We start from the raw sequence: 25,907 nt of genomic DNA, 5'->3' as shown, positions 1-25,907 counted from the left end.
GTTCCCCTGAGAATCCATCACCCCCTACATTTTCCAAAACAGCATACCTGTTTGAAATGGGTATATCCACAAAAGACTCCTGCCCTAGGTGCCGACCTCTCTTACCCTTCCTGGAGTTAACCCATCTATGTGACTTTATCGGAGACTTTTCCCCCTTCCGATAACTGCCATCCATCACATACTGTAGCTGTTGCAAATTCCTCATCACTTCTATCTGTCTCTCCAACCGATCCACTCGATCTGATAAGATTCGCATCCAACAGCATTTATGGCAGATACAATCCGCAGTAACCCTTAAACTTTCTTTATACTCCCACATCTGACAAGAAGTACATATCACTGTAAAGGCCATTTTTGCTACTTCACAATCTACAGACCCAGAAAATAACACCGTCTTATTCCTCTACAACATACTGCCCCAGGTTAAATTAAGAGCTATGGCTTATATTTTAAGTTTAATCAAGAGTCTTGTATTAAAAAAATGTCTTCTGCTAATTATCTTAAACCTGCATCCCCTGGTTACTCAACCATCCAGTTCATTACACTGTGAATGGCAGACAAGATTTTGAAAACCTCCATAGAATCCCTACAGTGTGGAAACAGGCCATTCGGACCAACAAATCTACATCGATCCTCTGAAGAACATCCCATCTACACCCATCCACCTACCCTATCCCTGTAAACCTGAATTTCCTATGGCTAACCACCTAGCCAACATATCCCTAGACACAACGGGTAATTTAGCACGGCTAATCCACCAATCCTGCATATCTGTACTGTGGGAGGAAACCAGAGCACCCGGAGGAAACCCACGCAGACACGGGGAGAATGTGCAAACTCCACACAGACGGTCACCTGAGGGTGGAATCAAACCCGGGTCCCTGGCACTGTGAGGCAGCAGTGCTAACCACTGAGCCACCATGCTCTATGATATCTTGATATGGCCTCTCCTCGGGAGTATAATCCCAGCATTTGGACATACATAAATAGAATTCACAGCACAGAAGCTCACAAGGTGCAAGGAGGTGGTGGTATCTTGGTAATGTCATGGATTAGTTAATCCATAGACACAGGTGAATGTTCTGGTGATGTGGATACAAATCCCACCATGGCAGATAGTAAAGTATGGAATTAAAAGAAATTAGCCTCATGGCAATGATGTAACCAATAAAAATTGTTGTAAGCACCCAACAGGTTTACTAACCAGCCTTGGGGGAAGCAAATCTGCCCTGTTTACCTGGTCTGGCCTATATGTGACTCCAGGCGAAAGTGAGGACTGCAGATGCTGGAGATCAGAGTCAGGATTAGATTTTTCCTGCTCCTCGGATGTTGCCTGACCTGCTGTGCTTTTCCAGCACCACTCTAATCTTGACTACATGTGACAACATTGCAGAAAATATGGAGGCATTGAATTGAGGGCGATTTTGCAGTTTGGATCAGAAATTGGCTACCTGTAAGAAGACAGAGGGTGGTGGTTGATGGGAAATGTTCATCCTGAAGTTTAGTTACTAGTGGTGTACCGCAAGGATCTGTTTTGGGTCCACTGCTGTTTGTCATTTTTTTTAAATGCCCTGGATGAAGGCGTAGAAGGGTGGGTTAGTAAATTTGCGGATGATACTAAAGTCAGTGAGTTGTGCACAGTGCGGAAGGATGTTTCAGATTACAGAGGGACATAGATAAGCTGCAGCGCTGGGCTAAGCGGTGGCAAATGAAGCTTAATGCAGAAAAGTGTAAAGTGATTCATTCTGGAAGGAGTAACAAGTATGCAGAGTACTAGGCTAATGGTAGGATTATTGGTGGTGTAGATGAGCAGAGAGATCTTGGTGTCCATGTACATAGATCCCTGGAACTTGCCACCTCGGTTGATAGAGTTGATAAGAAGGCATACGGTGTGTTAGCTTTTCATAGTAGAGGAATTGAGTTCCAGAGCCATGAGGTCATGCTGCAGCTGTACAAAACTCTGGTGTGGTGGCACTTGGCGTATTGCATACAGTTCTGGTTGCCACATTATAGAAAGGATGTGGAAGCTTTGGAAAGGGTTCAGAGAAGATTTACCAGGGTCTTACCTGGTATGGAGGGAAGGTCTTATGAGGAAAGGCTGAGGGACTTGAGGCTGTTTTCCTTAGAGAGAAAAAGGTTAAGAGGTGACTTAATAGAGGCATACAAGATGATCAGAGGATTAGATAGGGTGGACAATGAGAGCCATTTTCCACGGATGGTGACGGCTAGCACGAGGGGATATAGCTTCAAATTGAGGGGTGATAGATATAGGACAGATGTCAGACTTAGGTTCTTTACTCAGAGAGTAAGAAGGATATGAAACACCCTGCCTCTAACAGTAGTAGACTTGCCAACTTTATGAGCATTTAAATGGTCATTAGATAAACATATGGGTGAAAATGGGATAGTATAGGTTAGATGGGCTTCAGATTGGTTTCACAGGTCAGCACAACACCAAGGGCCAAAGGGCCTGTACTGCACTGAAATATTCTATGTTCAAATACAGTTAAAATTGAGCTGTGAGAACAATTGTATCTTGTGGGTATTTACAGAACCCATCCACCTAGCCGATCCCCGTAAACCTGAATTGCCTATGGCTAACCCACCTAGCCACCCAGTTTGAGGGTAATTAGGGAGGGATAATGAATGCTGGCCTCACCAGCAACACCCAAATCCCATATCTGAGTAAAGGGAAAATAAGGGCAGGGGGTTATTCCTAAACCAACGCTGAAAAACACGATCAAATCAAACCGAATGTGGAGGGGATGTGGGGAGCAGCAGTGAGAGGATCTGGAAAGCAATTGCATTTGATCAGAGGTTTCCTTGCTCAAAGCTAATTGCACCAAGAGCCAGTCTCATACAAACAGAAGATCAAACAAATGTGGAAGAAGTGTAGCCAACCCTTTTTCAAATGCAATTAAATGAGGTTCTGTGAAATCTTGCACTCACTTGATGATGAAGCAAGGTGCATGATAAAGTCTCTCCTTCCTTAAGGATCCCAGGAATGCCTGGATGAGTTTTGAAGCAGGATTCTGCAGAGTGGGAAGTGAGGTCTGTAACACAACAAATATTAACACTTACACTTGCTTAGGATTCTGCAGCATTCATCTTACACACAAACGCCCTAAGATTTCCTTTGATGTGCTTCTCTAAAGTGTTCCAAACTCCCATCTGGCAAAGACATGGCAATGGAGCAAAGACCATGGGTACACCAAAAACAAACTCACTGTAATGTTACACAATACAGAGTGAAATATAATAGACACTGGGGAGGAAGAAAGTAAGAGCGAGAGAGAGAAGACCTATAGCAATATTGTCGACTCAACTGCCCTCGGGGCAATTAGGGATGGGAAATAAATGCTAGTTTAGCTCGTGATGTCCATTTCCTCTGACTGAATATATAAATAGATTTGGGGTCCAGCTGGAATAATGGGTGCTGTTTATAGTAAAGCTGCAGAGTCCATGCAGTCTGTTGGAAAGTGGAGGAAACCCCTGGGCTGAGGGGAGGGATCGAGCATGAGGTATAAGAAATAGAAACTGTACTCACTGCAGCAAAGGCAATCTTGCAAAACTGTTCAAATTTTGAATTGTTTGGAAACAGTAAATAGAGAATGATTACTTGTAGAGTCATAATGTACAGAAACAGACCAACTTGTCCATGCCAACCAAGTTTCCAAAACTTAACTACTTCCATTTGTCCACATTTGCCCATATCCCTCTAAATCATGTCGAAAAGTGAATATCCCTCTAAACCCAACCCTCTGTTAAACCTAAAACCATGCACTCAAGGAAAACATTAATAGCATAAGATTGCAGCAAGCTTTTTTAAAATAAATGATACACACCTCCATGCATAGAAATCCATCACCTTGTACTCGCCAATTGCAGATGGTAAAATCAAACCTAATTGCTTGCATGATTATTTCTAATGCTGTCACTGCATCTCAAGTAGTTCACACTGTTATTTGAACAGATTTGAATTTGGGGATGTATATCTGGAAGGGGATTACAATAGTTGGGTTTTTTTTGATAGTGTAGATGCAATGGGCTGAAGGGCCTATTTTGGAGCTGGAGACGTCTAGGATTCCAAGTGAAGCATGATAGGAGGAGGCTTGAATCTTAATTTCATATTAAGATATGGAATAAATTACCACAAGCAGCTGCTCAGCCAAGAAAGTCACAACATTTAAGAGGCAGTTAGATCTTTTGATGGAAAATATTGAAGGATAGAAAGAGCACTTAACTAGCTTACTATTAAATGCCTTTCTCATATTCGCCTCAACTACTCCGTGCACTAATAAGTTCTATACTGTAACCACTCTCCACATAAGAAAGTCTCGGCTGAAATCCCGTTGGATTTATGAGTGACTATTTTATATTTAACAGTACCTACTTTTGGATTCTTCTGCAAGTGAAAATGTATTTTCCATGTATACTCTATCGGTGGCTCAGTGATTACAGTGGCTCACAGCACCAAGGACCCAGGTTCAATTCCAACTTCAGGCGACTGTCTATCTGGAGTTTACACATTTTCCCCGTGTCTGTGTGGGTTCCCTCTGGGTGCTTCAGTTTCCTCCCAAAGCCCAAAGATGTGTGGGTTAGGTGGATTGGCCACACACTAAATTATTCATAGTGTCCAGGGATGTTCAGGCCACGTAGGTTAGTCTGGGAACTGCAGAGTTAGGATAGTGGAGTGGATCTGGGTGAGATGTTTTCTAAAGGGTTGGTGTGGACTTGATGGGCTGAATGGTCTGCTTCCATACTGTAGGGATTCTATTGAACCCCCATCACAATATTAAATACATGAACCGCAAAAGGTTAGTGTACAGGCACAGAAAGTAATTAGGGAACTTAACAGGATGTTACTGCTTATAGCAGGGGAACTGAATGCAAATGTATGGAAGTTTTTGCTTCAGTTATACAGAACACTGGTGTGAGACTGCATCTGGAGTACAACACACTGTTGGCTTCTATCTTCAAAGGACAGATGTAAGTGCATCAGAAGTAGATCAGCAAAGGTTTACCAGACTAATACCAGGAGTGGCAGGTTATCTTATGAGAACAGGTTGGACACACTAGGCCTTGAGTTTAGAAAAATAAAAGGTGTCTTGATTTGAAATATGCAAAGATCCTGAAGGGTCTTGACATGGTTACTGTGGAGAGGATGTTTCCACTTGTGGGAGAGTCTAGAACTAGGGGTCACTGCTAAACAATTTAAGGGGTTGTCCGCTTTAGACAGAGATAATGAGAAAAGTTTTATCTCTGAGAGTTGAGAGTCTTTGGAACTGTCTTCCTCAAAAGGCGGTGAAAGCAAAGTCTTCCACCACCAAATGCGGTGGAAGTAGATTGATTTTTGATAAGTAAAAGGGTTGACAGGTTATTGGGGGGGGGGGGGGGGGGGGGGAGGGGGAAGGTGGAAACAGGAGTGTGGAGTAATCAGCTCGGCCATGAACTATTGAATGACATAGTAGACTCAGGGATCCAAACAGCCTCCTCCTGCTCTTAATTCAAATGTTCATACGTATGCTTCTGTGTAACATCAGTTGGGTCACTCCCTCAGTCTTCCATTTCCTGGAGAAAACTCTGTTCTGTTCTCCTGAATAATCTCTCAATTCCCTCGTTATTCTGGGAAACCTCCATCGTACTTTCTCCCATCCTGCTTTATAGCAGCAGTGGACCAGCACTGTGCACAAAGGTTTAAGTGCAGTAAAGCCTTGCTGAGAATGCAGCTTGGACACACTGAGGAGCGACAGACTTACCAGTGTCCCTGGGAGTGAGGTGTAGTTGTTGACACCCAACACCCCATCCAAGAAGCTGGTGTTACAGTGTCTGCCAACCCAGATGTACAGAACCTGGAGAGAGAAGAACACAGAACGCTGTGGTGAGCCAATAGAATCATAGAATCATAGAGATGTACAGCATGGAAACAGACCCTTCGGTCCAACCCGTCCATGCCGACCAGATATCCCAACTCAATCTAGTCCCACCTGCCAGCACACGGTCCATATCCCTCCAAACCCTTCCTATTCATATACCCATCCAAATGCCTCTTAAATGTTGCAATTGTACCAGCCTCCACCACTTCCTCTGGCAGCTCACTCCATACACGTACCACCTTCTGCGTGAAAAAGTTGCCCCTTAGGTCTCTTTCATATCTTTCCCCTCTCAAACTAAACCTATGCCCTCTAGTTCTGGACTCCCCGATCCTAGGGAAAAGACTTTGTCTATTCATCCTATCCATGCCCCTCATAATTTTGTAAACCTCTATAAAGTCACCCCTCAGCCTCCGACGCTCCAGGGAAAACAGCCCCAGCCTGTTCAGCTTCTCTCTATAACTCAAATCCTCCAACCTTGGCAACATCCTTGTAAATCTTTTCTGAACCGCTTCAAGTTTCACAACATCTTTCCGATAGGAAGGAGACCAGAATTGCACACAATATTCCAAGAGTGACCTAACCAATGTCCTGTGCAGCCGCAACATGACCTCCCACCTCCTGTCCTCGGTACTCTGACCAATAAAGGAAAGCATACCAAACGCCTTCTTCACTATCCTATCTACCTGCGACTTCTACTACAGCATCCGGCTGAATCAGCAACACTTGTAAATAAGAGCAGAAGAGATGGGAGCAGGACTAGACCATGTGGTCCATCAAGCTCAGCTATTCAATATAATCATTGAATTATTACAATGCAGAAGGACTCTAACTATTTCTCACATCACAGTTGCTTCACATGCGCATCATTTTATTCCATGTCCTCTTACTTATTTCTTTTCCATGCAGTTACAGCTTCTCCAGACCTACATCCCACGAATACGTAAAAGTAAAATGGGGGCAGAGGAGTGATCCCCAGTGCACTTACCAATAATAATTCCAAAACCAACACTGAGAAACCAAACCATCTGGTCATTACCTTATGGCTGTTTGTACTAGAGATCACTCTTCAGGGTGGCTCAGGGGTTAGCACTACTGCCTCACAGTGCCAGGGACGAAGGTTCGATTCCACCCATATGTGGAGTTTGCACATTCTCCCCATGTCTATGTGGGTTTCCTCCAAGTGCCCCAGTTTCCTCCCACAGACCAAAGATGTGCAGGTTAGGGTGGATTGGCCATGTTCAATTGTTCCGGGGTGTGCAGGCTTCGTGGATTAGCAATGGTACATGCAGGGGTGGGGATGAGTGTGGGTGGGATGCTGTTTGGAGGGTCAGTGCAGACACATTCGTCTAAATGGCCTCTAGCTGCACTGTAGGGATTCTATGTTTCACAAAGTATTGCATTGGCTGTAAAGTGTTCTGAATGTCCTAAGGTGGTGAAAGGTGCTAATTAAATGGAAGCCTTTCCTTATTTTCCTGCTGTTGCTGTCCATTAATATTTTGAGTCACTGTATTCCTCTGGGTATGTAGGATAAAAGGATGGAGTTACCAGCAATGCATCAATATTTGCATTCGGCTCCCCATGCACTGTCTGAGGTGTTCTCGGTCATCACCAGAATCTCCAGGTCACCCTTCAGCAACCCCCTCAGATACATGGGTTTCGGGTAGAAGTGAGTCTCGACAGGTAAGTGTGGGTGCCTACCCCTGCCAAGTGAAGCTATAACAGCAGCCTTGTACTCTCAGACATGGATATGTGTGTCATTGGCTCACGGTAGAGCAAGAGAGCACCCTGTAGCTTCCAATGCCAACCCCCACCAGGGAGTCCTGTCAGAGTGGCAGCTTCTCCCCCCAGATGTCAGATACTGGAACTAGCAACTCAAACTCCTGAGGGAACAATTCCCCTGTCCAGCTTTTTGATTCATGGTTTATTGTTGGCCGGACGTACCACACTTTCCTACGCAACAACCGACACTGCACATTATCATCGCGGTGTTCTGAGTGGTTTCTAGGATGTGACTGGAGGCTAGATTAATGCACATCTGCCTACTCTGGCTTCTGATGGGTTTTCACTTTGTTTTAAGACTTACGTTACCGCAATCGATTAAGAAGGCTCCTTGCAGCGTGAGATTCTCAGCCATGAGCTGAATCAAGGCTGGTTTCTTCATTGTCCCCTTGCCCATTTCCATAGAGGCCTGTCAGCGAGACAAAAAGGGATCAAAAAGAAAGTAGAATTCACCTAATCTCACTGCCTCCATCTCTCTCTTAGCATTGATTGTTTGAAACAGAGGGAAAGGAACCGATCGCACTGCACAGTGACCTAGGCTCTCACATTATCTGCAGGCTCGGAGTTAAGGTAATCATCAATCCTGTACAGATCAGGGTAGACCATCCTCAATACAACGGTCAGTGGCTGTATCATCAGCTGGAACATGGTGAAAACCCGCTCATCCAAGCTCATGGCAGCATCGGTCTGAAAGGCAGGCTGCAGGACAGAATGTAACAGGTCAGGGATCCTTATCAGAGGACACAGACCACACTACATTTCCCTGACACTGAGCCCCAGACATCTGAAAAAACTTCCCAACTCCCAACACAGAAGGAGAAACCAACAAAACATACAAATGGTCCAACTTGTCTTGTCTGTCTCACATTGGAACACTCTGCTTTATTTCCAAGGTTTATTATTTTTGCTGGTTTTGTTGTGAGAGACACCACTTCCCCTTCACCATTACGCCCCATCCCCAATCTCCCAGATGCCCCCCAAACTGATATTGGGTGTCATGATGTAAAAGAACAAAGGAAAGAATAAATAGGATTAAATGTCTTTATCAAAAAAAACGTCAAGACTTCCTGGCCTAAAAAAGACTCTCAAAGTCAGCTCTGCTGTCTCACACTGCCAGGAATCCAGGTTTGATCCCACCCTTAGACAACTGTCTGTGTGGAGTTTGCACTCTTGTGTCTGCGTCTCTGGGTTTCCTCCTACAGTCCAACGCTGCGCAGGTTAGGTGGATTGGCCATGCTAAATTTTAGCTGATGAAGGACTTTTGCCCGAAACGTCGATTTTCCCGCTCCTCGGATGCTGTCTGATCTGCTGTGCTTTTCCAGCACCACTCTGATCTAAACCATGCTAAATTGCCATATAGTGTCCAGGGATATGCAGGCTAAGTGGGCTAGCCTTGGAAAGTGCAGGGTTACGGGTACAGGGTAGGTCTGGATGGGATGCTCTTTGGAGGGTTGATATGGACCTGATGGCCTTTTGCACTCTAGAGATTCTATAAAGTAAAACAAAACTGATTTCCACAGCTAAATGAAATGCTATAATTCCTGGATATAATTTCTCAGTGACCTAGTATCCTAGGCCAATAAATTTCTTGGAAAAGGGACTGTGTAGACTGCAATCTGGCAGGATGGACACAAGCTCAGCAATTTATAGGCAGTTCTGAAGAGATGGTTCTAATATTCACTCGATAGAGAGAAAGCAGAGGATGGCAAGTTGAATAATAGAAAAGTAATGATGGAAACAGAGAAATGTACACAAGACCCTTGCAGCCAGTTAGCCCGTATCAACCTTCATTCACGTTCCTCACTGTGCTTTATCCATTACATTATCTTCATTTGCATTGCTCACCCAAAAGAAAACTTATTCTGCTCCTAGTTGTCGCTCTAATAAACCCAAAATATTGCAGATACTGGAAATCTGAATTCAAAATAGAAAGTGGAGAAACTCAGCAGGTCTGACAGCATCTGTGGAGAGAGAAACATGAGATAATGTTTCAAATTCAAAATGACTCTTCTTCAGAAGTGTCATCTCTATTTCTGTCTCCACAGGTGCTGCCGGACCTGCTGAGTTTCTCCAGGATGTTTGATTTTTATTTCTGATTTAGCATTACCTGTCTTGGTCATCTTTCTGTACAGAGTGTTTAACAAACTCATTAAATTAGAGAAACCTAACCCTTCCTACTCTTCTTTCCCCGTTTCTGAGATCAAACCTCAGACAGTTATAAATTATGGATTATGGATAAGTATTCCAGCTTGAAATCGTAGACCAGAAATTGATTTTTATTCTTTTTTCTCATCATAAACCAGTAACCACGCATTCACCTTTCAGAGTGAATCCCTAGCTTTCACGGAGTGTGGAAGTGTTTGCTTTGATCATTTACCATTAAAATTCAAACTCATGTGCTTGTATTATTATTGTGCTGTCCCTATCTCTGACCCAGGAGGCCTGGGTTCAAGTCCCACCTGCTCTGAGGTGTGTAATAATATCTCTGAATAGGTTGATTAGAAAATATCAATAAATCCCAGCAGCAAGCTTAGATATGATTCAATGGTGGAAGAGGCTTGAGAGAGCCCTGTTACTGCACCCTATATTTTTTTTAAATTCATTTTGTGATATATGGGCATTGCTGGCTGGCCAGCATTTATTGCCCATCCCTAGTTGCCTTTGAGAAGGTGGGAGTGAGCTGCCTTCTTGAACTGCTGCAGTCCATGTGCTGTGGATTGACTCACAACACCCTTAGGGAGAGACTTCCAAGATCTTGACCCAACGACATTGAAGGAATGACGATATATTTCTGATGCAGGATGGTGAGTGACTTGGAAGGGAACTTGAAGTTGGTGGCGTTCCCGTGTATCTGCTGCCCTTGTCCTTCTAAACAGAAGAGGTCGTGTCATTAAGTCTCGTGAAAAGGCTGTACCACCACGATAGGAAAGGGCCGAAAGGCCTCCCACAGTTACTGTGACCTCTCACCTGCTTTAAAAGGGCGAGGATGTACAGTGGCAGTTGTTGTAGGCTACGGGGGATGGTGAACGCAGACTGCTTTGGGCTGCAGGCCGAGGAGCGGTAAGCTACAAGAGCATCAATGAGGACTTTAATCAGCTCATCGCGGGTGGAAGCAAGGCAGAGACTCACTGAACGATCCACAGCTGCAGGGAAACACAGAAAGAGATCATGTGCAGACAAGGACATAGAAACGCTTTCTATAATCTTTTGACTGCAGGAAGCTGGAGGACACCCCAGGCATGTGGAGTTGGCCGCTTTTGAAGACATTTTCAGCTCACCCATAATGAGCCTGAAGGAGTGAATCTCATTACCTTTCAGAAATAGCTTTGAGTAATAGCAGCCATGGCATAAACCTTTAACCTTTACCACCCAGCAATACAAATCCATCTAATTTCCTTGAAAAACAAGGACTTCATCCTTGCTCTTCCCAACAATACTGTGCTAATCTATTGTTCCTTTTGTTTCCTGCTATTCAATAACATTTCTGTGTTCACCAGCTCCATGGGCTCCTGGTCCAGCAATAGCTAAAATTTAAAATTTTCATTCTTTCTTTCCCAAATTTTTCTGTAGCCTCACTAAGGGCTTTTGCCCGAAACGTTGATTTTTCCTGCTCCTTGGATGCTGCCTGATCTGCTGTGCTTTTCCAGCACCACTTTAATCTTGACTCACTACTCCCTTTCTCTATCATCTCCTCAAACCGGAAATATTTACTGCTCTATAATTCCGGCCCATTGAATTGTTCTATTGATGGCAGCTATGCCTGAGCCTTGGAATACCTGCCCTAATCCCTCTCAACTCCTTAAAATCCATCAACGTTTGCCAAGCCTCAAGGTTGTCAGTTTTAATATCTCTTTACGTGGATCAGTCTATTTTTGTTTGATAACTCTTGTAAGCATTTCCAACATTTTACTACATTAAGGGCACACATGTGGTCCTCGGGTCACAAATGGGTTTTGTTCTCATTCAATTCAATTTGTACACCAGTCAAAACACATTGCACAACAAAACAACGGAGACAGTAAGGACTGCAGATGCTGGAAGCCAGAATCAATAGATATGGAGCTGGAAAAGCACAGCATCAGAGGAGCAGGACATTCAACATTTCCAGCCAAAATCCTTCATCTGAGCTGCTGTGTTTTTCCAGCTCCACATCTATTGGCATGACAATACAAGATTGCTGTTCGTAAGTACAGGCAACATCCATACATTGGATTGTTAAAATTACACCCCCACATTGGGATGGTGTTCATAGATATGAGCCTTTGTAAGTCAGATATTTGTAAATCAGGGTCCCTCGTATGTATAAAGACAGGTTTTTGTTGAACACTGTTGTAGGTCCCACCTTTTCCTTGCTCTGTTATTAACAACCCACCTCAATCCCAGGATATCCTATCAACACCAATCCCTGCCATCAGCACTCATCAATTATTCCAGGGGTGCCCAAGATTGCACTGTCATGAGCCATTAACAGGAACAAGCTTCATTCACCACTTCTGGCATTTTACTCTGCATTCCCAAATATCTCAAGCTGTCTACTGCCAATTGATGTTGAGGTTCCCAATTTGGATATATTTGCCAATGAGATAATGGTTGTGAAAACAGTCCTTTCCAAGCCAACAGACCCAAAACATTCAAACGGCAAATCATAAGCATGAATAGGACTGTATTAGGGTTATCCTGTCCGCCAGCTCCATTTCACTTAGGATCAGACTTTAACATGAGAGCTAAGCACACTAATGGCCCAAAGTTCATGAAGCAACAATTCTTCATTTCACTGGCATCAATTTATTATAAGGATAAGGGGAAATTAAGGTTAAATAAGTATTTACATGAACTGTGGTTTATATTAGTCTGAGGTTTTGTTTGTCTCTCTCCTCCTTCTTCCCATGAATTGTCTTCCCTCAAAGACACTAATTTTTCCAGTTGGACCATTCCAGCTGACCACCTACCCCTGCTGGTGGAAATATCTGCACACCCACTCGAGCTCCTCTGCTTGGTGCCCTCTCACTATCGCTACCTGCTGCCGGAGGTGAGAAAAGGAGGAGTCTATTCAGCTCCTTGAACCTACTTACAATTCAGTGAGGTGATAGCTGATCTGTATCTTTACTCCATCTTACCTGTTTCAGTTCCATCACCATTGATACCCTCACCTAGCAAATCATTTTCAATTGACCTCCCCTTCCCCAACTTCTCAACTTCAACTATTTAGGGAAGAGGGTTCCAGATTTCTACCATCCTTCATGTGAAGAAGTGTTTTCTGACATCAGAGGAAATAGTTTGTATTTACTAAACACCTCATAACAATAACCAAAAACACCTCAGTTACTCAAGAGAATATAATCTGAGACTATGTGACTTGACCTCATAAATTTAACCCTTTTAACTCAAGTATTACCTCTCAAATGCATAACCATTGCCATCTAGAAGGACAGGGACAGCTCATTGGGGGAGGTGATGATCCAGTGTATTATTGCTAGACTGGTACAGAGACCCAGAGAATGTTCTGAGATCTGGATTCAAATTCTACAATTGAAGATGGTGGAATTTGAATTTATTGTTTTTTTTTTAAATTGGAATTAAGAGTCTAAATGATGGCCATTAAACAGTTGCCAGTTATCAGGAAAAAAACCCATCTGCTTCACTAATGTCCTTTGGGGAAGGAAATCTGCCATCCTGTTCTCGCCTACCTGTGATTCCAAATCCACAACAATGTGATTGCCTCTTAATTGCCCTCTGGGCAATTTGGGTTGCGCTATAAATGCTGACCCACCGAGCAATGCCTATGTCCCATGAGTAACAAAAATCATTCTGGTTTCAATCCCTCTCCAGGGCTTGCTAGTCATGGAAAGTGCAGGTGGAATGTGCCCAGACAGGTCAATTGTTGTCTTTCCCACACAACTGAGAGCAGGAGAATCTCCTGGTCAGCCATTCTACAGGCAGCAATGGTAAACCACTGCAATGCTTCACATGGACCATACCAATGGCTCAACTACTGGAAATGAAGATGGGAAGCAAGGAAATAGAAAATGGGAGCAGGGGTAGACTATTCAGCCCTTCAAATCTGCTCCCCCATTTCAGTATCAATCTCATCAGATCATCCACTGGTCCCACTTTCTCCCCATAACCTTTTATTCCTTTGGTCCGAGAACTTTCCCTAACTCCTCAAAAACCTTCAATGCTTTAGCTTGAACAGCTTTCTTTGTCAGAGAACTTCCTAGGCTCACCACTCTCTGGGTGGAGACATTTCTCCTCATCTCAGCCCTAAATGGTCTACCCCATATCCTTGACCATCACCCTGGGAGAAACCATTCCAAATACCGAGGGGAGGCCACAAGCTGAAAAGCCATGTGTGTGATGTGTCCATTCAATTCTATTTTCTTATCCTCTTTGGGTTACTTCTTACATTGTCACAGTTGACATGATATCTTACCCATTTTTGAAAGAATTCCTGTGATGGCAGCCATATTGGCCCCTGCATAAACCTCACTGAGGGAGCTGACAACCGGAAGGCAGTAAGTGTAGATTCGAACCCGTCGTTCACCTGAAAAACAACCACACTCACAACATCATCCACAATCGACCAAGCTTCTCAAAGACCTCATCAAAAGAACGGAGTTGGGTTGGGGTGTTAACTGAAAAGGTAAGCCTTGGACCACACAAAATTTTCAATATTAAAACTTACTTTATTTCAATTCAGCCAGTCCATAGTCCAGAATATCAATCAAGATATCCCTGGATGGCCTACTGAGAGACCTCTGATTTTTAGCAAAAAGGTAGCAAATTTTATAGTCCTTACGTGCGCAACAATTTCATACTTTTTCGTTTCCCACAACATAATGTTTCCACCTCTAATTAATGTTCCCCTAATTAAAATGAGTTGATTAGTACATTTTAGTCTGGTTCTCACACATCTAAAACAAAGCTGTTGATTTTCTTCCTCATCTTGTATCAAAGCAGATAAAGCTAAATATTTCTCAGTATTCTATTCATTTGCTGTGCCTGGGAAAGCTGAACTACACAAAGTTGTGCCAAGAGTCTCACATTACTTATATTTCTCTCTCATGGTCACTGTGACTTTCATTTTAAACTTAAGAGACAAATTATTATTGCAAGATGGAGATTTAAAATGGAGCCTTTTAATGGTTGATTCCCCAATACTTTATCGGGGTAGTAAGGGAAGGAAAAGGAGTTGAGGTGAGGAGGTAGGCCCATGATAGAGAAATATCTGAAGGTGCAATACAACTGGGGTTGTTCTCCTTAAAACCAAGAGGGTTAAAGGGAGATTTGCTTGAGGTGCTCAAAATAGCCACTGACCCTTCAGCCACCGGAGGACGTGGATTTTCTAAAACATCATTGGAGCATCTAAGACCACAATAAAGGGGCACCAATTTAAGACTCAGATGAGGAGACATTTCTTCTCACAGAGAGTTGAGAGGCTTTGGAACTCCTTGCCACAGAGAGCTTGGGAGAAGAGTCCTTGTGAATATTTAAGGTTGAGATAGATAGGTTTTGATGAGTCGGGGAATCAAGTGTTATGGGAAAAGGGCAGGAAAGTTTGTATGAGGAAGGCCAGATCAGCCATGATCGTACTGAATGGTAGAGCAGGTTCAAAGGGGTTGAATGGCCTCCCCTCATTCCTAATCTTTACAGTTTTTAAAAGAGGGGGTTGGAGGAAGCACTTTTACAATTTGGAATGTGCTGCTTGAAAGGCTGCTGGATTCAGTAGTAACTTTCAGGTGTTAACTGGATGTATACCTGCAGTGATATACTTGCAAGTCTCTGAGGAAAGACCAGGAAACTGGGACTAATTGGATACCAAAAGTCAGCACAGTCAGGAGGCGCTGAATGGCCTCCCTTTGTGAGTTATCATTCTATGATTCTATAATAGAGGCAAAGTCCACACCATAGTTTCCAGCAGCACATCCCTTCGACCTTGGGTTGGAGATCTGCAGTTTTTCTGGCCTGTTCATCGGACTGCTCTGAGAGATCTGGGAGCATGGGAAGAGGGTGTCTAATGGTAATTTCACAGCACTATTAACCCAGAGGAGAAAGACAAGACTGCAGATGCTGGAGATCAGAGTCAAAAAGCACAGCCAGTCAGGTAGCATCCGAGGAGCAGGAGAGTTGACGTTCCTTAAGGGCTTGCCCAGCACCACACTTTTTGACTGTATTAACCCAGAGGCCCAACACAAATGATGGGTTCAAATCCCACCACATCAGCCAGTAGAGTTCAATTCAGTTTACAAATCCAGAATTGAAAATGAAAATCTCAGTGATGATGACCATGGAACTATTATTGGTTGTCTTCAAGATAATCTGCTCCCCTTACCCAGTCTGGCCTGCATGTGACTCCAGACATACAACAACAGAGTGGACTCTTTTCTACCTTCTGAAATGGACAAGCAAGCGGAGTGAGACCTCAAAGAATGTGGGTTCCCTGTTTGGGGGGCTTCATTCCTGATGAAGGACTTTTGTCCAAATTGTCGATTTTCCTGCTCCTCGGATGCTGCCTGATATGCTGTGCTTTTTCTAGCACCCTCTAATCCAGACTCTGATCTCCAGCATCTGCAGTCCTCACTTTTGCCGGGCTGTTAATCTGGTACAGTCAGTGAGCCCTGGTTGACAGATGAAAACAGGAGTGTCGGACATCCTGTCACAGTGAGGGCTGGCTCTGAGGGAGTCGGACCCATGTCAAGGACTCTCCACGGTGACAGGATACCGGCCTCTGTGGAGTGATTTCAGCAAACTTCTCAGATCAGGGACAATTAGGGATCCACCACAATTGTAGGCCTTGCCCTGTTAAAGAAAAAGATACTTAAGGTAACGAAAAAGAGAAGAATATTGCATTCTGCTGGCCTTCCACAGTTTCACTTGAGCAACCAAAAAAATCATCTTCTCCGATTTAAAACAAGGCTAGGCCTGACAGCTCAGCAAGACTGGGAATAGAGGCACCGGCAGCTTTGTTATTCATTCACAGGATGAGGGTATCGCTGGCCAGGTTGGCATTTATTGTCCATCCCTAATTACCCAGAGGGCGATTAAGAGTCAACCATATCACTGTGGGTCTGGAGTCACATGGAGGCAAGAACAGGTAAGGATAGTAGTTCCCTTCCCTAAAAACATTAGGGAACCAGATGGGTTTTTCCTGCCAATCAACATCATGGTCATCTAATTTCAGATTTTTAAAATTAGATTCAAATTCCACCATCTGCCATGGCAGAGTTCGTATCTGGATCTCCAGAACATTATCAGGGTCTATCGATTAATAATCAAATGACTGGGTAGTCAAGTCACTAGGCCATTGCCTCCTACTAGGGCAGCTTAGAGAGGGCCCCAACCTCGGCCAAGTCACCATCACCTCCCTGCGATTGCTTGTGTCCTCTATGGGGAAAGAGGTTGGCCCACATTGGGTCACTCCCTCCCTTGGTCACCTGCCTTGACCCATCGAAGTCTGCCCTGCAAACGTTGGCGCTGAACTTGTGGAAGAGCTGAGAGAGGTCCATCCTACCTTGGCATGAAGTGTAGAGTAGAGAGGACTGGAAGACCACTAGTGAGCTCTCAGTCACAGCTCCATCGATCATCATCTGAAAGGCAAACTCCGCCTGGGGACGAACATAGGGCAAGGATAACATCTGTGTTGTCTGTAGGAATGAGTTGCCATAGAAAGTGTCCAGCATGAGGCCTAATCAAAAACAAAGTCAGAAATTTGAAATCATGGTTGCCGTGATCAATGGTGTTCTTTGATTGCTCTATATAAGTGACTGTGGCACCAATCGCAATCAGGAGAACAGAACCTGCCCATCTTTTTTAGGGGAGAACCATGTGAGGAAGGTCAATTTGGATTTTTAAATGTATCACAGGAAACAAAACCATGTCAAACATGTTGACGGGATCAATGACCAACACTCATTAGTATTGTGCAGCCTCTTGTATTACAGTATGGCCTCCTCTCTAGGGACACCCAGACTCATACACAGACTTGGAATTTGTATTTAAAATACTGTGAACAGTTTGGGCCCTGTACAGAATGAAGGACATTCTGGCATTGGAGTGGGCCCAGAGGAGGTTTACAAGAACAATCCAAGGGATGAAGGGCTTGTCATATGACATTTCTGAAGAAGGGTTCATTGGACTTGAAATATAAACTCTGCTTTCTCTATACATATGCTTTTGCCATATGAAGCGCAGTTGAGGACATTGGGTCTGTACTCAATGGAGTTTAGAACGATGGAGAGGATCTGATTGAAACCTAGAACACTCAGAGGCCTGGATAGCATGGACGTGGAAAAAATGTTTCTAGTAGGAGAGACTAGGACCCAACGGCACAGTCTCACAGTAAAGGGATAATCTTTTAGAACTGAGATGAGGAGGAATTTCTTCAGCCAGAGGGTGACGATCAGTGGAACTCATTACCACAGAGGGCTGTGCAGGTCAAGTCATTGAGTGTATTTAAAACAGAGGTAGATAGGCTCTTGATTAGTAAGGGGGTCAAAGGTTACAGGGAGAAGGCAGGACGATGCGGCTGAGAAACAGCCACAATTGATTGGTGTTGCAGACCTGATGGGCTGAATGGCCTAATTCTGCTCCCTATATCTTATGGTCTTATACACAAGGAGGAGAGGACAGGCAGCCAGGATGGACAGTTCCGTCAAGTGTATGTGCCTGGGCCTTTGAGAATGAACATTTGGTGATGGAAATTGACTGGATTGCTCAACAGAGAGAGACAGCATGGATGTAATGGGCTGAATGTCTGTAATGCAGTGACTCAATGTCTATTCCCTTCAGGTCTAAGTCATATCAGGATCACTCTTCTGCTCCCTGTGTGTATCTGACCACCACTGTCTGCCCGTCTGTGTGTATCGGACCCTCACTCTCTGCTCCCTGTGCGTATCGGACCCTCACTCTCTGCTCCCTGTGTGTATCGGACCCTCACTCTCTCCACATGTGTGTCTGTCCCTCACTCTCACCCTGTGTATATCGGATGTTCACTCTCAGTTCCCTGTGTATATCGGACCCTCACTCTCAGTTCCCTGTGTATTTTGGACCTTCACTCTCTGCTCCACGTGTGTATCGGACCCTCACTCTCTGCTCCCTGTGTGTGTCTGACCCAAACTCTCTGCTCCCTGTGTGTGTCTGACCCTCACTCTCTGCTCCCTGTGTGTAACGGACCCTCACTCTCTCCCCGTGTGTGTCTGTCCCTCACTCTCTGCTCCCTGTGTGTATCGGGCCCTCACTCTCTCCCCGTGTGTCTGTCCCTCACTCTCACCCTGTGTGTATCGGACGCTCTCTCTCTGCTCCCTGTGTGTATCGGACCCTCACTCTCTCCCCGTGTGTGTCTGTCCCTCACTCTCACCCTGTGTGTATCGGATCCTCAGCAGCCCCTCATATCCGATGGAGCGGGTCAGGTGATTTCGGAATTCTTCCTGGAGCTTCTCAACCAGAGCCGAGCTGTGAATATGGTGGAATGCTGGGTAACAATACACATAGCCACAAGTGTACCTGGGAAGGCAAACTGCAGAAAGTACACAGTTTGAAATTGAAATGGATGAATAAATACTTTTCTAAATATATATATATATTCTCTCTATTTTACACCCTCTCTTTCTGTCACTCATTCACACCCCATCAGCCTACCATTAAGTCATACACCAAGCTAATGTCTGGGGACCTGATTGGTTCAAATTCCACCAGGGCAGTTAACAAAATTGGAATTCAATAAAAAGTCTGGAAAAAAAAGAGTCTAATGATAAGCATGAAACCATTGTTGACTGTTAGAAAAATCCATCTGGTTCACTAATGTCTTTCAGGGAGAGAAACCTGCCATCTTGGTCTGGCCTACATGTGACTCCAGACCACAACAATGTAGCTGGCTTTTAACTGCCCTCTGAGCAATTAGCTTTTGGCAATAAATGCCAACAGTACTATATCCCGTGAATGAATAAAATAAAAAAGCCAGAAAGTTAGCAACCTCTTGACTAACTTTATTTAATAAACTCACTTGCCCTGTGTCCTCAAATTCTGAATGGGTTTTTCACCACCTCACTCATCTCAGTGGAATGTACAAAACTAACAAGCAATAAAAGACCAGCAGATCCACCAAGTTTTCCCAAATAATCCCAAAAAGCCAAAAGAGATTTATAAAATCATGAGAGGCATGGATAGGGTAAATAGCCAAGGACTTTATCCTAGGGTAGGGGAGTCCACAATTACAGGGCATAAGGTAATAGATTTAAAAGGGACCTGAGAGGAAACCTTTTCATACAGAGGGTGGTGCGTGTATGGAATGAGTTGCTACAGCAAGTGGTGGAGGTGGCTACAATTACGACATTTAAGGGGCATCTGGATAGGTACGTAAAGTGTTTAGAACAAACAAAAACAGAAATTACAGGAAAAGCTCAGCAAGTCTGGCAGCATCTATCAAGAGAAATCAGAGTTAACCTTTCGGGTCCAGTGATTCTTCCTCAGAAGTGAACATGATTTAGAGGGATATGGGCCGGATGCTGGCAGGTGGGACTAGATTGGGTTGGGATATCTGGTCGGCATGGACAGGTTGGACCGAAGGGTCTGTTTCCATGCTGTACATCTCTATGACTCTATAAGTGGGATGAGGTCATTTTAGGATATCTGGTCAGCATGAATGAGTTGGACCGAGGGGTCTGTTTCTGTGCTATATAACTCTATGACTCCATGACACTCCCACAGTCTCAGCTGAATAGCAAAGAGCCTGTGGTGTCATTTGTGAAGACCAGGAATCTTAGACCCAGTGTCCAAAGCAATATTTATCTTTCGGCCAATCACTAAAATAGATGGATACTTCTTAGGCTCCACGCTTAAAGGATTGTGGACAATGGTTCATTTGAAGTCATGAAGAGATACCTGAACTGTTTTTGTTTTAAAAACAAGATATGTTTCTAACACCAATTATCATTGACTCCTCCAGCTCACCGCTGACTTTTTTCAGACAATGCAATATAAAGCCCAATTTTAAATTTTCTTGAAGTTGTTTAACATTTTTTTCTCTTAATTGATACAGACTCGGTTTTATTTTTAAGTATTTGTTGTTAGGTATCCACCACTCTTTACTTCAACATATTTGAGAGATTTTGCTGCTAGTGAGATCCTGCAGTGCAGTCCCAATGTTAAAGGGGTCACCCAAAGGACACTGGGACTTTATTCTAAACACTTCTTGGAAGTAACATATGTTGGCATACATGGAAATGTTGGTAATCACTGCCCATGTCTACTTGCCCTTGAACTGATTGGCTCTCAAGGCCATTTCAGAGGGCTATTAAGAGCTGACCAGGTTGTTGTGGGTCTGCAGTCATATGGAAGCCAGATCTCCTTCCCCGAAGTATTGTCATGAACCAGACACATTTTTACAAGGATTGAAATGGTTACATACTCATCATTAGACTAACTTTTAAATTTATATTGTATTAAACTCAAATTTTACTTTATTCTATGGTGTGATTCAAACCTACAGCCCCACAACAATAGCCTGGGGACAAGTGTGTGGTGCTGGAAAAGCACAGCCAGTCAGCCAGCATCCGAGGAGCAGGAGAGTTGACATTTTGGCCACAAGCCCTTCATCAGGAATGAGCCTTGTGGGCCAGGGGGGCTGAGAGATAAATGAGAAGGGGGGTATTGGGGCTGGGTGGAAGGCAGCTGGGAATGCAATAGGTAGATGAAGGTGGGGACGGAAATGATAGGTCGGAGGAGAGGGTAGAGCAGATGGGTGGGAAGGAAGGAAGATCGACAGGCAGGATAGGTTAAGTTGCCAAGTTGGAGGGTTCGGACTGGGATAAGGTGGGGGGAGAGGAAACGAAGAAACTGGTGAAATCCACATTGATCCCATGTGGTTGCAGTGTCCTAAGGCAGAAGTTGAGGCGTTCATCCTCCAGGCATCATGTGGTTAGGGTTTGGCAATGGAGGAGGCCCAGGACATTGGTGGAGTGGGAGGGGGAGTTAAAATGTTCAGCCATGGGGCAGTGGGGTTGGTTGATGCAGGTGACCCAGAGATGTTGTCTGAAACGACCTGCAAGTTGGAGACCTGTCTCCCCGATGTAGAGGAGACTACATATCCGGTTTGAATGCCATGCTTCTAGGAATTCCTGTGCATGTCTTTGTTTGGCTTGTCCTAGGATGGATGTGTTGTCCCAGTCAAAGTGCTGTCCTTCCTTAACTGTATGTAAGGATACTAGTGAGAGTGGGTCATGTCATTCTGTGGCTAGTTGATGTTCATGTATCCCAGTTTTCTGCCTGTTTGTCCAATGTAGTGTTTGTTACAGTTCTTGCACGGTATTTTGTAAATGACATTAATTTTGCTTATTGTCTGTATAGGGTCTTTCAAGTTCATTAGCTGCTGTTTTAGTGTGTGGGTGGGTTTATGGGCTACCATGATGCCAAGAGGTCTGAGTAGTCTGGTAGTCATTTCTAAGATGTCTTTGATGTACGGGAGAGTGGCTAGGGTTTCTGGATGTGTTTTGTCTGCTTGTTGGGGTTTGTTGCTGAGAAATCGGTGGACTGTATTCATTGGGTAGCCGTTCTTTTTGAGTACAGTATCAGTGATTTTCCTCTGCTCTGCTTAGTTCCTCTGTGCTGTACTGTGTGGTGGCTCATTGAAATAATGTTCAAATGCAGTTTCATTTGTGGGTATCTACTCTCCTGCTCCTCAGATGCTGCCTGACCTGCTGTGCTTTTCCAGCACCAGACTCTCAACTCTGACCTCCAGCATCTGCAGTCCTCACTTTCTCCTAACAATAGTAACATTACCACTATACCATCACTTCCCTGCAATTGCTTGGACTTATTTGCTGGAAATCACATGTCTGGGTTTATGGTATTGTTTTGGATATTGTTGGGAGTACATTTGGTCCAGAATCTGCGATGACACACAACAAATCCCCTGTCTTTTACAATAAAACCATATTGAACAGTCCTGTGTGAGATTTGAAAAAATGATGCAGTTGTTCTCTGGAAAAGTCTTGAGTTCCTGATAATTCACAGCTCCTTGAAAGTAGAGTCACAGGTAGCTAGGATAGCGAAGAAGGCATTTGGTATGCTTTCCTTTATTGGTCAGAGTATTGAATACAGGAGTTGGAAGGTCATGTTGCAGCTATACAGGACATTGGTTAGGCCACTGTTGGAATATTGCATGCAATTCTGGTCTCCTTCCTATTGGAAAGATGTTGTGAAACCTGAAAGGGTTCAGAAAAGATTTACAAGGATGTTGCCAGGTTTGGAGGATTTGAGCTATAGGGAGAGGCTGAACAGGTTGGGGTTGCTTTCCCTGGAAGCTGAAGGATGACCTTATAGAGCTTTACAAAGTCGTGAGGGGTATGGATAGGATAAATAGACAAAATTTTTACCTTGGTGTCGGGGAGTCCAGAACTCGAGGACATAGGCTTAGGGTGAGAGGGGAAAGATATAAAAGAGACCTAAGGGACAACTTTTTCATGCAGAGGGTGGTACGTGTATGGAATGAGCTGCCAGAGGAAGTGGTGGAGGCTGGTACAATTCCAACATTTAAAAGGCATCTGGATGGGTATATGAATAGGAAGGGTTTGGAGGGATATGGGCCGGGTGCTGGCAGGTGGGACTAGATTGGGTTGGGATATCTGGTCGGCATGGACAGGTTGGACCGAAGGGTCTGTTTCCACACTGCACATCTCTATGACTCTAGTTCCTGAATATACTATATTGAAAGGTCCCTATGACAACTGCCTATGTTTAATGACACAAGGTTATATGTGCCAGGAAAGTCAGCTTAACCTTTTCACACCATTATGGCATTTTCTGTCAAGAACTAACAACCATTGACCAATTTTTTTTTTAAAATCAGAATTAATCTCTGTGAGAAAGTTCTTTTCTTTAATTGACGTGTGTGTTTGCCTTGGATTCTTCAGAAGGGTAAATATTTATATGATCATATTTCAAACTGTGTTAATCAGCATTACATCTGAGCCATAATTTGTTATATATGAAAGAAATCCAGCTGGGGGATCTATTTATTCAAAACCCAACATGAATCAAGTAGAAAACTGGTCATAACAGTAACTAGTTAAAACATTTAAATTTATGTTGTGACAAGTTTAGGCAGAAATTCTCATGAAGGTGAGTTGGGCTGTTTCTGTGCTGTACGACTCTATAACTATTTCGATGTGCACGGGCAATGCTAAGTACTAGAAAATGGGATGAGAATAGTAAGGGGGTTGGGTTTGGCCAGCATAGACTCTGTGCTGTAGTCCTTTTTGACTCTAGTATAGTTGTGGGACTCAAAGGAGAGAGGGAGTGCACACCTCCAGACTCAGTGATAATACTTGACATTTTCCCATTGCTGTTGCTAGGAGATTGTGATGTTCTTATTAACTGCCATGTCTCCAACATTACAACAGTGACATGTACTTCAAGAATACCTAATTATCACTTGGAAACGTCCTGAAGTCATGAAAATCTATGTGTAAACACAAATTATTCCTTCTTTCTTAGCAGATAGGGGGACAAGTCTCTGAAACTTTGCACATCGGTGTTTTGCAATGTAACTAAATCACTGCCATATTCTAAACACACAAACAACCACTTGCATCGCTTTTAATATGCTCAAGCTATTCAGACTAAATGGATTTTGTCAATTGAACCAAATGCTGAATAAATTACCACAATATCTTCTGATTATGTCTAAGAGGCTGGTGAAAGCAGATTCAATAGCAAATGGTTGGTACTTGAAGTGGAAGAATGTGCAGGGCTTTAAGTCAGAACAGGGATAGTTCCTTCACTGTTGCTGGGTCAAAATCCTGGAAGTCCCTCCAAACCAGCATTATGGGTCTACCTACATAAAATGGACTGCAGTGGTTCAAGAAGGTAGATGACCTCTGTCTTCTCAAGAGCAACTAAGAATAAATACTGGACCAGCCAGTGATGCTCACATCCAATGAATGATTTTTAAATAAAAAACTGATTGGACAACAAAGAGCCAAATGGCCTTTTTTGTTGCTGTAAAGTGCTTTAAAAAAGTAACCCAATGAGTGACTTGTAAAGCACCTTGGACTATTCCATTATGTTTGATGTGAAATGGACACAAAAAGTTGCTGTTGTGCTTGTTCTTCAAGCTGCGATTACCTCAAACACTCACCTAAGGAAGCAAGGTCAATGTGTTGCTGATTCAACAAGAATAAGTCCACTCCTATCTGCTGGCCACAGAACTCCATTGACAGCACCTTATAGAAATCAGTAGCTGGACCAAGATGCTTAGCTCCCTTGTGGAGAGAAAAATGAAGAGAATTAAGCCAACTAAGTTTGAGCGCTTTGTAATCATACCCCAAAGATATTTTTTTCTGTGTTTTTCAATTAATACTGAACATTCAGACTTTGAAAGGTTGTGAGAGGAGGCATTTCCAGGTTCGGAATAACAAGGGTTGGAAGGTTCACTGTGAGAAAGGGAACAACACTAACATCTCACAACTAACACCATTGAACAGGTTTATAGGGCAAAACAAGCACTGGAGGGCTGTTGCATTGACAATGATCTTTGTATCATGAGAGGGATATATACCCTGTAAATGTTCTGATGAAGATAGAATGAGTGCACTGTCCTTCTCCAGTCTCTCTACACCACAGGTCACTACATTAATTTAATTATTTCAGCCGGTTCACGATATGATTAGCTTCCCTACAGAGCGGAAACAGGCCCTTCAGTCCAACAAGTCCACACTGACCCTCCAAAGAATAGCCCACCCAGACCCATTCCCCTACTCATGCACCTAACACTATGGGCAAATTAGCATGGCCAATTCACCTGAATTTGCATACCTTTGGACTATGGGAGGAAACCGGAGCACCCAGAGAAAACCCACGCAGTCACGGGGAGAATGTGCAAACTCTACACAGACATTTGCCCGAGGCTGGAATCGAACCCGGGTCCCTAGCGCTGCGAGGCAGCAGTGTTAACCACTGAGCCACTCTGCCACCCTTATCATATGTTTTATTTCCATCAGACTTAGAATAAAAGTAACCACACTCAAGAAGCTTGATACCATTTGGGACAAAGCAGGCCGCTTGATTGGCACCACAGCCACAAACATCCCATTCCCTCCACCACTGACACTCAGTAGCAGCAGTGTGTATTGGCTACAAGATATACTGCAGAAATTCATCCTCAAAAAGACTCTCAAACAGCACCTTCCAAACCCATCAGCACTTCCATCTAGAAGGACAAGCCAGCAGATATACAGGAACACCACCACCTACAAGATC

General features: G+C 43.8%; 1 protein-coding gene across 5 annotated transcripts in view; it reads right to left on the bottom strand.

The window, feature by feature from the left end:
- LOC122541921 (protein transport protein Sec24A-like) overlaps positions 1-25,907 on the bottom strand; it is a 55,039-nt gene that overhangs the window by 5,023 nt on the left and 24,109 nt on the right. For 4 of the 5 annotated variants that reach the window (XM_043679143.1, XM_043679147.1, XM_043679145.1 and 1 more), the window contains 9 exons: positions 24,787-24,910; positions 19,009-19,167; positions 17,164-17,337; positions 14,086-14,196; positions 10,623-10,798; positions 8,202-8,354; positions 7,960-8,064; positions 5,760-5,852; positions 2,950-3,053 (listed from right to left, as the gene is read on the bottom strand). In XM_043679143.1, coding sequence (XP_043535078.1) covers positions 2,950-3,053; positions 5,760-5,852; positions 7,960-8,064; positions 8,202-8,354; positions 10,623-10,798; positions 14,086-14,196; positions 17,164-17,337; positions 19,009-19,167; positions 24,787-24,910 — 1,199 coding nt within the window. The remainder of the gene's footprint in view (positions 1-2,949; positions 3,054-5,759; positions 5,853-7,959; positions 8,065-8,201; positions 8,355-10,622; positions 10,799-14,085; positions 14,197-17,163; positions 17,338-19,008; positions 19,168-24,786; positions 24,911-25,907) is intronic. The other variant, XM_043679148.1, reaches the window with a different exon arrangement.

This window comes from Chiloscyllium plagiosum, chromosome 38 (assembly GCF_004010195.1).
Source record: "Chiloscyllium plagiosum isolate BGI_BamShark_2017 chromosome 38, ASM401019v2, whole genome shotgun sequence".
Lineage (NCBI taxonomy): Eukaryota > Metazoa > Chordata > Chondrichthyes > Orectolobiformes > Hemiscylliidae > Chiloscyllium > Chiloscyllium plagiosum.
This window is presented reverse-complemented; position numbering and strand designations above follow the sequence as displayed.